The 16,382-nt window shown below is 38.9% G+C and overlaps 5 protein-coding genes across 5 annotated transcripts; 2 read left to right on the forward strand and 3 right to left on the reverse strand. All coding sequences in view use genetic code 12, as the record gives it.

The window, feature by feature from the left end:
• Positions 1-983: 983 nt before the first annotated feature.
• Positions 984-4,925, forward strand: MHP1 (Mhp1p; the record flags this gene model as incomplete). The annotated part of the gene is made up of 1 exon (XM_067691004.1): positions 984-4,925. The coding sequence occupies one exon, from the start codon at positions 984-986 to the stop codon at positions 4,923-4,925; it is 3,942 nt and encodes a 1,313-aa protein (XP_067549413.1).
• A 48-nt stretch (positions 4,926-4,973) lies between these two features.
• Positions 4,974-5,366, reverse strand: I9W82_002179 (uncharacterized protein; the record flags this gene model as incomplete). The annotated part of the gene is made up of 1 exon (XM_067691005.1): positions 4,974-5,366. The coding sequence occupies one exon, from the start codon at positions 5,364-5,366 to the stop codon at positions 4,974-4,976; it is 393 nt and encodes a 130-aa protein (XP_067549414.1).
• Positions 5,367-5,696: 330 nt separating this feature from the next.
• I9W82_002180 (uncharacterized protein) lies at positions 5,697-7,001 on the reverse strand (the record flags this gene model as incomplete). The annotated part of the gene is made up of 1 exon (XM_067691007.1): positions 5,697-7,001. One exon carries the CDS (start codon positions 6,999-7,001, stop codon positions 5,697-5,699), a length of 1,305 nt encoding a protein of 434 aa, XP_067549415.1.
• Positions 7,002-7,417: 416 nt separating this feature from the next.
• On the forward strand, positions 7,418-8,266 carry I9W82_002181 (uncharacterized protein; the record flags this gene model as incomplete). The annotated part of the gene is made up of 1 exon (XM_067691008.1): positions 7,418-8,266. One exon carries the CDS (start codon positions 7,418-7,420, stop codon positions 8,264-8,266), a length of 849 nt encoding a protein of 282 aa, XP_067549416.1.
• A 128-nt stretch (positions 8,267-8,394) lies between these two features.
• I9W82_002182 (uncharacterized protein) lies at positions 8,395-9,072 on the reverse strand (the record flags this gene model as incomplete). The annotated part of the gene is made up of 1 exon (XM_067691009.1): positions 8,395-9,072. One exon carries the CDS (start codon positions 9,070-9,072, stop codon positions 8,395-8,397), a length of 678 nt encoding a protein of 225 aa, XP_067549417.1.
• Between the last annotated feature and the right edge of the window lie 7,310 nt (positions 9,073-16,382).

A 16,382-nucleotide genomic window follows, 5' to 3' on the forward strand; every position in this document is an offset into this window, starting at 1 on the left:
CCCTTTTTTTCTGTCCGATTTTTGTGGCTGCGGTGGGTGGTTTGTTCTCCACCACTTCTTAATACAAGAAGTTAGGATGAGGAAGTAAAAAAAGAGAAATTTTACACTCGTTGTGACTCTATTACTTATATGTTACTGTCTATGTGTCTACATGTGATATATATATATATATATATCTTTGTGTGGGTGTTTAAATTGCGCTTCACAAACAAAACGCAAACTCAAATGGCAAGAAAAAAAAAAAATATAAAAATATAAAAAGAAAAGAAAACAAAAGTGAATTATTATTTCAATTAAAAGTGGGATGAATAGAAATAAGAATAGAATAGAAAGTAAACTAGTAAAAATGAAGGGTCTTTTTCTCTTTTTCTTTTTCTTTTTATTTCAGTTAAATTACTAATAACTGACTAACTAACTAACTTAATATAATTTGTTATCACGTGGTTTTTTTTTCTCTTATTGTGTTGTTTATGATTGTGTTGTTATGATTGTGTGTTGTTGTATGTTTTATTGTGTGTCATGTTATTTTATATTGTGTCATTGTGTGTCATATTTTATTATCTTACGACATATTATATTATATTATATTATATCATATATCATATTATATCATATAACATTGTGTATTACACTTTGTTAAATAGAATAGTAATTTATTTATATCTATATCTACATACTTTGTATCACTTTGTATTAGTATATTATTATATGGTTTTTTTTGTTTCTGTTGTTACCTTTTTGTTTCAGTCTTTGTTCGTCTTTCAATTTTTTTTTTCTTTTGTTTCTCCAACAAAAAAAAAAACAGCAGATATTTAGAATATATATATATATATATATAACCAAACCAACCAATCAAAGCTATACATATATATATATATACACACACATACATACACACATACACAAACTAATCCAGCTGATATCTACCTTGGTAACATCCATCACCCATAATCATAGTTTAACATACAATCATATACACTATTATGACCAAAGGAGACAACACCACCAACAAAAGTACCAGCCTGCTGCTGCCTACTTCAACAAGCAAATCACAACCAAAATTAACTTCCTACAGTAGTGCTGTAGGAAATAACAACACTCACCAAGAAAAGATTCTGCCACAACAGCAAAACGACAAACCAAAAGACTTTTCAGTTGCTAATACATTTGGTAAAGATTTAGATGTTGAAACTGTTAGAGATAAATTGGAAGAAGAAGCCAATATTTATACCAAGGGAGTTAGGGACACAGATGTAGATTGGTTTCTTAGAGATGCTTCTATGGATCCTACTATCCCATTACCCAAACAGGTCCCAACTACCAACAATGATATCAACAAGACCAAAGAAAAGAGCAAACCAACAGCAGCAGCACCAACAACGACAGCACCAACAGCAACAACGACAACGAAAACTGAATCACTGCCACTGACACCTTCTCGATCAGTTAATACACATTTAAACACAGACATTTCCAATTCTAACGATGCTATTGTAACCAAGACAAAACCATCAATCTCACCTGTACGTGAAGAAAATATTCATACAAAATATACACCTCAACCATCAAGTCATAATAATGACGCTCAATCTGCCAAAACTAGAAGAAGAAGTAGCACTGGCGGAGGAGGATTTTTCTCCAAGTTGAAAGGAAAATTTGGTAAGGACAATAATGAACCTCCCGTTGTATCGTCAAAACCACCATCTTCAAACGACCACTTGTTCAAAGCTGACTACAATATGACCAAGCCAAGTACATCCAAACCAATCCACGACTCAACACCACATCCTCAACATGTGAATCCACCTGTATCATCAACATCCAGCTATGAACCTTCCAAATTGGAGAGAACTAAAACAGCACCACTTCCATCTTCTTCAACACACCCAGATCCAAGACTTGAAGAATATATTAAATTTTACAAACAAAGAGATCTTCGTCGAGGTTCTACCGCATCCAGTGGCTCCAACAATAGTGATACATCATCAAAACCTAGTGTATTGATCAATGGATATGACAATGCAATCTATGGAGACAACAAGTCTGGAGTGTCTGCTCTTGGACAAAATGAGTCGACTTCCTCCCGACTTTCTCACTTTTTGAGAAGGAAAAGCTCAGTCAAGGGTGAAACAACATCTCACTTTCCAGCACCATCAGGAATTGCAGCATCTACCTCATCTTTACTGACTAGTCCCCCACCTGCTGCTCCTGAGAACGATCTTGAACTCAATCCAGCATTTAAGGGATTGAAGCCATTGAAAAGAGTAGCATTCCATTCATCCACATTCTTGATTGACCCCCCACAACAAATTCCTTCTCGTACTCCTCGAAAGGGTAATGTTGATATACTCCCCAATGGACAAGTGAGGATAAACCCATTGACTGAGGAGGACAAAGAAGCCATTGAGAAATCACAAATGGGATTGGGTGGAGGAATTGTTGTTGGCGGTACAGGCGCATTGGGTTATATACCGAAGGATGCTCCTAAAGATATAGAGAATCAACATAATGACCTGGATAACATTCAACAAGAGGGGGAGGTAGAGGAGGAGGAGGATGAATCACATGGAGGATCATCATCTCAAGAGGAAGATGAACCAGCAATTGACCCACAAGCGAAAAAGATTGCCATTGACAAATTTATGGTTCATCATCAACCAATGAACTATACTGTTCCAGTTAAAAAGATGGCACTTGACACAATGTATTCTCGTTGTTGCCATTTACGGGAAATATTGCCGATTCCAGCTATTTTGAAACAAATTCCAGAAGGTTCATTAGCTCCGCTTCCTGTTTTACAGCTTCGGAATCCTCACCCAACCATGATAGAAGTACAAACATTTGCTGATTTTGTCCGTATAGCTCCCATAGTATGTGTTTCATTAGATGGTGTCAACTTGTCAGTTGAGCAATTCAAAATTCTTTTATCAGCAATGAGTGCTAAAAAGCAATTGGAAAAATTGAGTTTAAGAAATACTCCAATAAATCAAGAAGGATGGTCGTTATTTTGCTGGTTCTTGTCAAGAAATACCGTGTTGAATAAATTGGATATAACACAATGCCCAGCCTTATCTGTTAATGTTTTGAAAAAGAAAAAGAAGAAGGCTCAAGCTGACTCAAAGAAATACGAAGAAGATTTGGAAAGAATGACTTGTAACAAAGACAATCGGTCAGATGTTGATTGGTCGTTGTTTGTTGCCACGTTAGTTGCAAGGGGTGGTATTGAAGAATTGATAATGACCGGTTGTTGCATAACCAATGTTGAGATTTTTGAAAATTTGATGGAGTTGGCAGTGCTGAAAAAGACATCTAGACTAGGTTTGGCATTTAATAACTTGACTCCAAGACATATCAGCATAATTGTTGATTCATGGATTTTTGGAGATTTTGCAAGAGGTTTGGATTTGGGTTATAATGATTTTTCCAGTACCAAAATTTTAAAAATCTTTTTGGACTTTACCAAGCGACCAGACTATGAAAAGATACTATCAAAGGCAACAATATCCTTTTTAAGTTTAAACTCAACCAACTCCGTTTTCAATGATAGCTTTAAGCAAGTATTTGAAAGTGTATTGATGAAACTACCAAACTTGAAGTATCTTGATTTTTCAAACAACCAAAGATTATTCGGAACTATAACCAATCCAAAAGATACAAGTACAACCAATGTGAATTCAGTTGAAAATTCCACCGTGGCTTATTTGACCTCAAAATTGCCACTTTTCCCAAAGTTGACGAGATTACATTTGGAAAATGAAAACTTTAGTCAGTCTTCGATTCTCCAAATTGCCAATGTTTTACCGTTTTGCAAACACATGGGATATTTTTCCATTCTTGGAAACTATGTTGACTCTACTTCTGCTTCTGCCTTGGTTAATGCAACAAAGAATTCCCACACATTGATAAATTTGGATTGTAATTCTGATGATTTCCCAGAATTGTTTAAGGAGCGTATTGGATTGTACACTATGAGGAATATGGAAAGATTGCTATACGACTCAAAGCAAGCAAAATTATCGACATCGGCAAAACTGTCGTTGGAAGATGCAATATCGCAACCTCAGTCGTTAACAGAACAATTGAACGATATTTTGGCATTGAAAGCTCAAAAGAAACTTGACTTGTCATCTCCCGACGTTGTCAAGCTTTTCGAACGCGCTAAACAAATTAAAAAGAGTTTAAAAGAGTCGATTGAAGAATTGTTAAAGTTGCAATTGAACAATGCCTTGGATATTGATGGAAAAGAAACCCTTATTCGACTTATTTATATTGACTCAAGTATCGAAAAGGGGTTGCAACTAATTGATCCAAATTTTTTAGATGATTTTGGAACTAGAGCCAATATGTATCTCGCCAAGGTGGGAGAAGGACAAAATCTGACTCGTCATCATCCTGATCTACATGACGATGGTGATAAGCACATAGAGTCTGATATACATTTGAGTCCAAACCAAGCCGTACATACTGGCAAGTCTCCGTTGGTGTCAAGAACAAATTCAAAGACCAGTTTGGCCAATTTGGATAGACGAGAGGGATCGATGTTGAAATTATCGAGATTGAATGATTTCCACAAAATAGACCTGGGAGAGATCGATATCTCTGGTGAAGATCTTAGAAAAAAGTTAATGAATGTTAATCTTTCTGATTTGGATAAGGTCATCAGTTACTTGGATGACTTGAGAAAGAAGGGTGTTTCGTTGGAGAACGTCTTCAAGAACAAGACAAAAGAAGGATGCGCAGAAGATCAAGAGTTGAGTTTTGAAGCGTTACATCTGCAGTTGAAAAAGCTTTCCAAGGACAGTGTTGAAAAACAAGACGTGGCCTCAACTACTAAGGAGCTTAGTGACAAGGCAAAAGAGAGTGGAGGGGAAGACTCGATACTTAGTAAAACTTACGATCAAGTTTTGAATAATTTAACAAACTAATTTGCACATTATTGTTTTTATTTAATCGATTAAAACTTTGTAGATTTGTCAAAAATCGTCTTCTTCGCCGTCAGAACCTAGTACTGGATCGACTTCTCTTCCCCGGCGGTCAACATTATTGTTATTATCATCATCATCAGAGTATACGTCATCTCGATCGTGATCATCGCCTTCATAACCATTCTTCTCTGCTTCTTCCGCCAAATCCTCACAAGCATCAATCCAATCACTATAGACATCAACCGGCTGGCTCAAACCATGTATTGCGGTTTGAAAATTCTGGCCACATATTTTGCAATGTAACTCTCCCAACAAGTTCTTTTTATCCAAGGTACATATTACTGACTTTTCATGATTGCAAAATAGACAAGTGAATTGAACATCCAATGTTTGCTTGATCTTCTTGGCTGGTTTACGCGTCGACGATTTTCTTTTACCCATGGTGTTGCTATTATTAGAAGTTGGTTTTGTATGTTCGGAGGAGATGTGATGTTGTGAACTGACCCTTTCTTTCTTTGTAGTTTGTCTCAGAGGTAGGTGGGCGTGATTCTTGAGATTGGTTTGTTTTGTATGATTTTTTTTTTTTTTTTTTTTGACTTGAAAGTTTTTCATAGAATCAATTTTGTGTCATCACTGCCCACAATCTACAGATAGAAAGAGTTTCTTGATCATGAGTTTATCTAGACTAGATCTACTAAACAGTATCATATATTATCCTCATAAAATCTATACAGTAGCATCAAAACATCGAGCAACAATAATTCCCCACAGTCACTGGTGGATCATTTGCTTTGCTTTCTTCTTCAATCGCATTTCCATCCTCATCTTCTCGAAACGCATCTTCTCAGCTCTGACAGACTCTGCTGAATTCTGATTAAACTCCTTTGAAGATCTCGATGAGTCCACACTGGATCTTGCACTAGCTCCATCACTCAACTCACCATTGTCTTTGTATCCCAATGATATTTTGAGCCCTGGATTGTATTTTTTATTCAATTTATTTCCATATTCAAATAGTTTCAAGTCGTTATCCCGCTTCTCATAAAGATTCATTGCATCTCTATACAAAACTTGGATATAAGCATCCCTGTTTTCGGGTGATGCAAAGTGTGGTACTGGATAATGTAAAAGTAAAGATAAACATTCACTAAAGTCAGAAGTAACGATTTCCGTCTTTTGTTGTACTAAGAGCTGAATCACCAAAAATATAAGTACCTCAATAAAATGCGTCATTCCTTGTGCCAGACTACTCAGGACCTGGCTTGTGATTAGCTTATCCCATAGTAAACTTGTTGTTTCAAAGTCCTCCCCTAATTCTCGGATCAAGAGTAGTCTGAGATAGCGAATAATCCACAATTGAGTATCTAGCTCGAGCTTGGTTGTCAAAGTGTAGTGAATAAATTGATCGATCTTCATGAGATAGGCATTAAATAAGTCAATCAGTTTTGTTAGCTGAAGTTCGGATTCGTATAAATTCTCAGCAACACCACTACCAATCATGAATTTGTTAAAAATATTGAAAAGATCATGACATATGAAACGAACATTGTAAAGACTCAATATCACCAATTCTTCATGAGAATATTGGGCTGAATTTAATTGCTCTTGGTCCAACGCAATGGATTCTTTATACAAATTCATAAAAATCAAACCCAATATTTCATGAAACCCTTGTTTGTAGCCAACACGAGGGTGGCATTTACACCACACATATAGAACCTCGATCAACTGTTTTTTGATGGCTATTGTACCAAGACCACCGTGATAAAAGGCCTCGCCAGGAAATAGCCTCTCAACATCAAGTATTATTGTGTTTAATAGTTCCAACTCTTCTGCTTGGTCGTCGTTAATAGGTCGTTCCGTTTCCAGTCCCAACGCAGGCTGCAAGGGGTCATCAGTGGCTGTTTCCCGCAACGAGTTCCTTTTCATCAGTCTCGGGCCCACTTTTAAGGATGAACTGTTTTTCACGCTGGTCTTATGGTTCAATTTTTGCGATTGGTAGTAGACACTATCCTCGTCAAGTTCAAACCAGGGAATCACCATATCCTTTCTTGCCACAAGCTGTTGATATACCATCCTTGTCTCTTTAAGCTTTTTTGACCATGCTGATATTGTAAGCGAGTCAACTATTAAACACACCTTCCATAATAGTAGTCTCAGGAATATCTTTGGTTGATGTAATGTCGTATACTCTCCACCCGCGACCGCTTTCTTGAAACTTGGCAAGCTACCTTTGTATTTGTCAATTGTGAGAAAGACCTTGGAGATAATCTCATTTTCAATTGACATAACTATGGAGAGTGACAGCAAAGGTGAACTGTCGCTAGAACTTGTCTGTGATGTCAACAGGGTAAAAGTTGACCATATAATATGCACACACACACACACGCCAACGTTCTGAGATTTTTTCATTTTTTTGCTCTCTTCCCATCTGCTCTTTCCCATAATCGTACACGCTATCAATACCTTTTAACAAAAAAGAGAATCCAACAATGCTGGCAAATAATCAGCAAGTCCTTGACTCAAAGGGTGAGCCAGAAGTACTACTGGAAAGCTTAAATGATTTATCCGCTTGGGAGAAAGATATGGACAAAGTGGAGAAGGAAGCAGATGTTTACAGACTCAAACTAGCACAACCAATGTACGATAAACGAAGGTCAATATTGAAAAAGATTCCTAAATTTTGGTACATAATACTAGCTGAAAACGACGAGTTCTCTGAATATGTTAGTCCCGATGACCTCAAATATTTGGAGTTTATAGACGATATCTATGTTCACTACCCAGTGGTGGAAGAAGAGATCGGAAAGAGAACCTACAATCCTCGTGACTTTGATATCACGATTAGCTTCAAGAAAAATTCAATGATCGAGGAACAAATTGTAACGAAGTGCTTCAAAGTGGTTGTGGATGATAATGGTGAAGAGCACTTGGAGTCTCAACCTGTGGAGATCACTTGGCCACAAGAACTATCAAAGATCAATCCTCATTTGATCAAAGAAAGAACAAATGGAGGAAAGAATATGACATCAGATGATAAAAAAAAATATCGTGCTGGTATGAAGTCGTTTTTTTCATGGTTTGCATGGACTGGTAAAAAGCCCGGAAAGGAATTTAGGAACGGCGAAGACTTGGCAAATTTGATCTCAGAGGATATTTTCATCAATGCCTTAAAGTACTACATTGTGGCGTTATCGAATGATTCGGGGGAAGAAGACAGTGAAGAGGATGATAGTTCGGAAGGCGAAGAGTTGGATCTCAGCGATGTTGAAGTTGGACAAAGAAAACGATCGCTAGAGGCTGATGCCGATAAAGAGCAGCAAGTAAAGAAGCTGAAGTAGGCAACTGATTAATGAGAGCTAAGAGAAGATAATTTTAAGTCATCAATTGCAAACCTGAACTGTATGTATCATTAATACTTTATATTTAGTATATAATGTAAAAGTATCTATCAGCAAAGTTTATCGAACTAAGCATTCTTTTTCAATCTGAGCAAAACTGGGAAACCTTCAAATAGATTCATAAAGTAATATGCCAATCTGGTTCCAAATGGTGCTCTATGTTTTTTCAAGAATGGTCTCGAAACAAAAAGAATTTCCCCTAAGTGAGCAACAAACAAACCAATGCAAACCTTCGATGCATTCAATTCGGTCCAACTGTAAATTGTAGAAGCCACTGTTGGAAGATATTCGATCCCTTTCTTGATCAATTCGGTGTTGTTGGCAAAAGATCTCAAAATTGCTGGATCGTAAGCATTGAGCAACAAAATGGCCCAAATTGGGTACATTGGAAAGGATCCAGCGTCTGGACCAATAATCTTGGTGAATTTCTTTTCAGAGTATCCTTGTTTTCCGGCGCTGTATCTAGCCATTGAAACAAGTTTACCTTTTATGTCTGCATAAGACTTCACACGCAAATTTTTATCCTCTTTGGTCTCGTTCCACTTGAGTGTTAATGTTTTTGATGAGGTTGGGTTGATGACGTCGTATGCAATCACAATTTTTTCGGTGTCAACCTCTTTGATTTCAACGGAGTCCGCAACTAAGTATCTTGGGTCAACTGAACCATAAACAACAACATAGTCGCGTAACGCGAGTTGATGATCCTTGTTCATATGAGAGATAATGCTGGCACTTGGGTTAGACATTTTCAATTAATAGGGTGATATTTAGGTTGTCGGATTGATAAATTTTCAGCTTTAACTGCCAGGAAAAGTAGTATTAAAAACTTGAAGCAAATTGTTGACGTTTTTATATTTCCTCATTATGGAGATAATGATAAATTGTGGAGAAGGACAAAAATTATCCGGCATCTGATAAAATCATATGACAATTAGCTAAAAGAATTGAAACTTTAACCAAATGAGTCGTACCATTCAAAGTGGTATATACATTATATATACGACAGAAAAGATCATTCTTATCTTCAACAATTACACTTTACACACTTGAGAGAATAAATTACTTGCAACGAAATTAATTCCACATAGCTAGCAGCTGGTGGCTCGTTTAGAGTACCATACTCAAGCATTCGTGCTACAGCTATCAATTACACTTCTTTGGGCCAGACTGATGTTGAATTAACGGTTGATGGTTGCGCAGATAAAGACCGTTATTGTCAGAGGAAATGCAGATACGCAGACTTAATTCAAATTGAAATATAAACTACAAGTTCTTTGTTATTACGATGTCTCCCATAAAAAACGACAAAACTACAGGAATAGAATTGATCACCTATTGTACACTTTAATTACTGGGACCGGTTATTGAGCTGCTGAACTCGCTGTTAAGTGTATACACACGTGATCTCGGGCTTATTTTCCCGGGACCGTGCTTCGCCGTCATCAGGACGTCCAAAAAATTTTTTCTGGACTTCTGGCGTTGCACGGAGCGCAAAATGCAGCTATCAACGTGTCTGACGGTGGATCCAGGATTGGAATCCACTTTTTTTGAGTGTATCTCGAAAATCCGACCATGTTTTGTTATGCTCACCTAAAATGCGCATAACCACTCCGGGAAGAGCGTAACGATGGTGCGGATGAGCTTGGCGAAGCATGCCGATGTGGCAGTGAATGCTGGCAAGTCAGATAAAACCAGTCCTTTGTCCTGTGGTTGCACCAAGGTGGAACAACTATTGTTAGGTCCAAAAAGATTGGAACAAAGAGGCGGAATATTTTTTTTTTGCGTTTTGAGAGTGATTGAATACACAATAATGGGCAAGAATGATCACTACAGGATAGAGGAGTATATAGATGTATACAGTATAGGTTAATCATATCGACTGAGTATGTACTTCGAGTTATTATGGAAAAACGATGCCAAAAGTATGGAAAGTGGAGTAAATTACAGTGTAAGGTCTGAGTATCGAGTAGTGAGTTCATTGTAGCAATATACAGATATGGAGGCATCAGATAAGCATCGTCTTCGGATTCGATGCTTTGTAGTGGAATCTTGGATCAATTTGGCTTCAAATTTGGTGGCAAAGAGTTGCGACACAAGAAGAATATTTACGACACCGGATAGAATCAAGATTATTTTGCGACACACAAAAAAATGATCAAAGGAGAGGAAAAGCGTCCACCACATGCCAGCGACGACAACGACTTCATGCAGACAGGGGAGGCAGAATTCGAGTGCATGAAGACAAGAGGCAGAATTCATGGAGTGAGATTAAGCTTTCTGCGGCACGGGCTCGCACAAAATGAGGAAATTGGCAATTGGCAATACGACAGTCCCTTCGAACCAACAGTCTGAGGAATCAATCACAGGGAGAAGAGGTAGAGGAGCGAACCAACACCACACACATTGTTTCTGTTTGCTCCAAATTTTCTAGACTGGTACGGTAATTGGCTGGGCGAATAAATTTCATTCCTTATTTTCCTTTAATGTCGAGCCTAGTTTGCAACAAACCTTATTTGTCAGTAAGTATCCCAGTGGCAAACATATCGCTAACGGTGACTTGGTTGTCGGATACAGACAGGGTAAACTTGTGTTTCTGATAATAAATTGGCAAGTTTTGCCGTACTTTGAGGAGCTCCTTGGCTCTTTCAGATAGTTGTTGTGAAGATGGTTGGAAGTTGAAGTCGTTTGCATCCGAACCTGAAGCCAGGCACAGAAGAGGAGGTACTGGAGCTACTTGGAGAACTAGAATGTGAAACTACACACGCGGAGTTAGCAAATGGTCAAAAACAAAAATGACGAGCTTCGCCGTCATCAGGACGTCCAAAAAAATTTTCTTGGACTTCTGGGGGTGCACGGAGCGCATAATGCAGCTATCAACGTGTCTGACGGTGGATCCAAGGTTGGAATCCACTTTTTTTGAGTGTATCTCAAAAATCCGACCATGTTTTGTTATGCACACATAAAATGCGCATAACCACTCCGGGAAGAGCGTAACGATGGTGCGGGTGAGCTTGATGAAGCATGCCGATGTGGCAGTGAATGCCTGCAAGTCAGATAAGACCAGTCTGATGTCCTGTTTGTTGCATATACCAAAAGGAACAATAACTGTTAGCTGCAAAAAGATTGGAACAAAAAGAGAAATTGCTTTTGTTCTTAAAATGTCGTGTGTTGATAGTGCGACATTGTTATCTACGTGTGAGTTTTATGGCATAACAAAATACCTTCACATTTGTGGCAGCTGAACACATTTGTGGCAATTGAACACATTCACTCTCCTCAAAGGAAATAGAATCACCACATCAATAGTACCCACTGTATCTACACTAATGGATAGAAATTGAGTGCGCTAGAGAGACCACAGATAGTGCAGCTTTATCATATTATATCTTACAAGGAGGAGAGATCACCACATCAATTAAGATCAGTCATATAATCACCACCAAAGCAAATGAAATAAAAAGACAACAAATATAACACCTATGTGACGGAGTACTGCAGATGGTCGTTAATTGAATATTTTAATGGACTGGAGTAACAAATTTGGACTACAGCGACACATAGAGGGTGCAAACATTGCGGTGCTCTCTTGTCATCGACACCTAGACTCCATTTGAAAGTCAGGGATGACGTGGTCATTCCATTTCCTCCTGCTGCAGTAAAATGAAAGATTTCGATTCCCGTTCCAGCTGTTGGATACGGTGACAGCTACACCAATCGTCAATTGGTTACCGCTGAGAGGCAACGCAACGGTGCTTGATGATATTTGATGACATAAAGTCCCACATGTTCTCAGTCTGACCCATGAGACATAAGAGAATGGAACAGCCGTCTGGCAGCAAGAGATGATGTGCTCTAATTAGGTTCATGAAAGCAGTGGACACCGTTGGTCTCACATTGACAAGCAAACAAGAGGCAGAAGAGTAAGTCATGGAGGATGGCCAGGGTCAATTGCATAATAACAAGAGGATACGTGGTGACCTGTGGTGGAAAGCAGTGAGTCACGATAGCGCAACTTGGAGGAGTAACAAGACTCTTGTCGATACAGCGGGGGCGGATACAGTTGATTACCAGGACGATAAGGAGAAACAAGCAAGTTTTCAAGAAGCATCGTGAAATGAACAGAGGCTGTTCCATGCAAGGCTAAGACGCATCATAAGTTTGCAAATCTCGCATACTACAACGTGCTTATGCAAAGTATAGAACAAGTTCTGCGAGTTATCAAGCATTCAATCTCACAACGAGAGAAAGCTTGGGGCCACACGTAACGTGATGTACACAACAGGAAACCAAACGCAGAACTAGTCAAAGAAAAAGACTTACTCTAGAAGCTATTAAAGCCTTGTCAGGGAGCTTCATTAGCACTCGACTACTCATGACGACTGAGGGCTAACACAGAAGTAGTAGGAACCAAAGTACACCACCTGATTATGAATTTACATAGTATATATAGCAGATACGATAGTAAAAGACCTCGGTACTTTCCTCAGATCCTAACAGCAGTAGAAAGTGATCACATCCACACACCAATATTGGTCACATCCGTACCGCAGAAAAAGCACATCTCTACCGCAAGCGCCACACATCCTAACACCAGCGAATATTGCATCCACGCACCAATTCTGCATCCAAACATCAACGATCGCACACCCAATCACTAGCAGTGGGCACATCCTAACATCAACAAACTGACAACGTATCACATCCTCACAGCAAAGAAATTGAAATGTGATGCATCCTAACTACAGAAAAACTACCAGGTACTGCATCCTTGCACCACCCAAAAAGTGGAGCTCCTGCATCCAAACACCAACTAAAATAAGAAAATTGCAGCTCCTGACTATAGCGATAAGAATAAGCGAGGCTAGTCGCTCACGAAACAACGGTCAAGGAGATACGCAAGGGCATATTCAAGACTACTCATTATAAAAGTTTATTAGCTCTATTGGGGTTGAATCCACCTTCATATTCTCGTCCATCTTGATTACCGTTTTTAATTATGCAATAATTAATATGTACTTGATATGGATCGTGTAGCAAATTAGGAGACTAGAAGAAGCCCAATTTCATACTGCGAGCAAAATGCCCCATCAAAGCAAGAGCTATTACGGAAACATGTCCCTATACATTAATTGACAAGAAAAATTCTGTCTTTTATCAACAGCATGGTACTGAACGTTTGTATCGATAACAGAATGTTGCTGCAGATAATGGTACCAAACGAATGTGCGTACTGGCACGATGAAAAGACTGAGTTTTGAAACAGATGGCGCTTTAGGCGCTGCAATTAGTAACTAAGAAGGCAATCAAGCTACCCTTAATATAAACGATGTTTGTACAACACTATATATTAACCCGGATAAGTGTATGCATAATTCGATTGTCAATAACATCGGTAAAGGGAAAATTGGCATGTAATATGGAGAATAAATTTTTTAGATTTCCCTTCTAATGGAACAACCTCTGGCGTTAACAATGTGCTTCGTCATCAAGTGGTTGCATAAAGGATTGTGAAACTTCAGCAAATGTAAGTAAAACAAAACTCGATCCGCCTTTAAAATTTTACTAAAGATAGTGCTAAAAAAATTTGTCTGAAGCTTACCCGAATAAGTTTCAGACTAACTATTATCTACAGTTAAACAGAAAATCCAACCCTCATGATGTTGGTGTGGAAAATCACGATACGCTGAAATCGCAAACCACAGAAAGCCTCGCTAGATCCAAATGTTTAGATTAAGAGAAGGACGTGGTTCTTTTTTTATTTGGTCCACCGTGGACCATACCGCAGGAAGCAAGCTCAAATATGCGCGACATATTTAGGTCCAAGTAGTGTATGTCTTAATTGTGGTCGCAGAAGGTTCTAGCTTTGATCGTCAAATTTAGTTTCTGTGAACGCAATATGTCATTCTATGCAACAGTTTTTTTTTCCTCAAAATGCCTTACGTCTCCCCAAACATGCTTAGCACCAGCATTATTGAGTACATTGGTAAAGCGCTGTTCCTTCCCAATTGATTCGTGTGGTTAGTTGGTGTTTGGATGCAAGAACTCAATGGTTTGGATGGTGCAAGGATGCAGTACTTCGAAGTTTTTCTGTAGTTAGGATGCACCACATTTCAACTTCTTTGCTGTAAGGATGTGTAACTTTTTCATTCTGTTGATGTTAGGATGTGCCCATTCCTAGTGAAAGGATGTGTAATCGTTGATGTTAGGATGCAGAATTGGTGCATGGATGCAATGTTCGCTGGTGTTAGGATGTGAGGCGCTTGCGGTAGAGGTGTGCTTTTTCTGCGGTACGGATGTGACCAATATTGGTGTGTGGATGTGGTCACTTTCTACTGCTGTTAGGATCTGACGGAAGTGCCGAGGTCTTTTGCTATCGTATAGGTTATATATGCTATGTAAGTTTATAAACACGTGGTGCGCTTTATTTTCTATTGCCTCTGTGAAAGCCCTCAGTTGTCATGAGTAGTCGAGTTGCCAACAGTGCTACTTGGCAAGGCTTAAGCCACTTCTTACCTAAGCTTTATTCTTTTTGATCGGTCTGATATTGATTTCCTGACGTTATGTACTGGCATTAGGCTCTCTAATTTTGAGAAGGGACGCTTGATCATTTTCCAGTGTTGTTGTATACTTTGTATGAACCTTATAGTATTTAAGCCCTACTGATTTGCCTTCTGGAGCCTTAACTTGTGGAAAGAAGCCTTACTTTCTCATTTGAGAATGATCCTTGACGCTCGCTTGTTTCTCCTTATCGTCCATATTATCAACCGTATCCACCCCCACTGTGTTTATAAGAAGCCACTGGTTCCTCCAGCTAGCATTATGTGACTCATCGCTTTTCACCAAAAGGCGACACCATGACCTCTTCTTCATATGAGGCTGACCCTGGTCCTCCTCTGTTACTCTGCAGTTGGCCCCTTGTTTCATTGACACCAGTGCTATGTCCATTGCTTCCACTAGCTTAGTTGCAACCATCATTTCGAGCTCTCAAATGACTATTCCTTGTCCATAAATCTCTCGCGTTATGCTGGGGAACATCTAGAGCTTCATATCGTCAAGTATCTTCTAGCATCCTTGAAATGCACCCTAGAAGTATTCAGTTGACGACTTGTTTGATACTTACCCTCTTGAATAACCATTTAAAATGAGAGTTGAAAGGTCTCATTCCAGTGCAGCAGACGGAGATGGAATTGCCATGTCATTCTAGACTTTCAAACGAACTCTAAGTATCGGCGACAGAAGATGTTCATATTATTTGCTCCCTTTCTGTTCCTCAGCTGTCTAATTGTTTATCCATATCAACGGATCTATTAGAATCCTCAATAAACGATCATCTCCAGCACTCCTTCACATGGGTGTCTGTGTTCGTCATCTGCTTATCCATTTGCTTTGGTGGTTATTATGTGACTGATCTTAATTGTTGTGGTGATTTCTCCTCCTTGTAAGATATAATATGATAAAGCTGCACTATCTGTGGTCTCTCTAGCACATTGGCATTCTATCCATTAGGTTAGATATCATGGATGCTATTGATGTGGTGATTGTGTTTCCTTTGAGAAGAGTGAATGTGTTCAATTGCCACTGAATAAGTTCAATTGCCACAGATGTGTTCAGCTGCCACAAATGTGAAGGTATTTTGTTATGCCAAAAAACTCACACGTAGATAACAATGTCGTACTATCAACACACGACATTTTTGAGAACAAAAGCAATTTCTCTTTTTGTTCCAACCATTTTGCACCTAACAATAGTTGTCCCGCTTCGGTGCAACCTCAGGACAAAGGACTGGTCTTATCTGACTTGCCGGCATTCACTGCCACATTGGCATGCTTCATCAAGCTCATCCGCACCATCGTTACGCTCTTCCCGGAGTGGTTATGCGCATTTTATGTGTGCATAACAAAACATGGTCGGATTTTTGAGAAACACTCACAAAAAGTGGATTCCAGCCCTGGATCCACCGTCAGACACGTTGATAGCTGCATTATGCGCTCCGTGCACCCCCAGAAGTCCAAGAAAATTTTTTTGGACGTCCTGATGACGGCGAAGCACGGTCCCG

The sequence above is a fragment of the Candida metapsilosis genome (assembly GCF_017655625.1).
Source record: "Candida metapsilosis strain BP57 chromosome Unknown scaffold2, whole genome shotgun sequence".
NCBI lineage: Eukaryota > Fungi > Ascomycota > Pichiomycetes > Serinales > Debaryomycetaceae > Lodderomyces > Lodderomyces metapsilosis.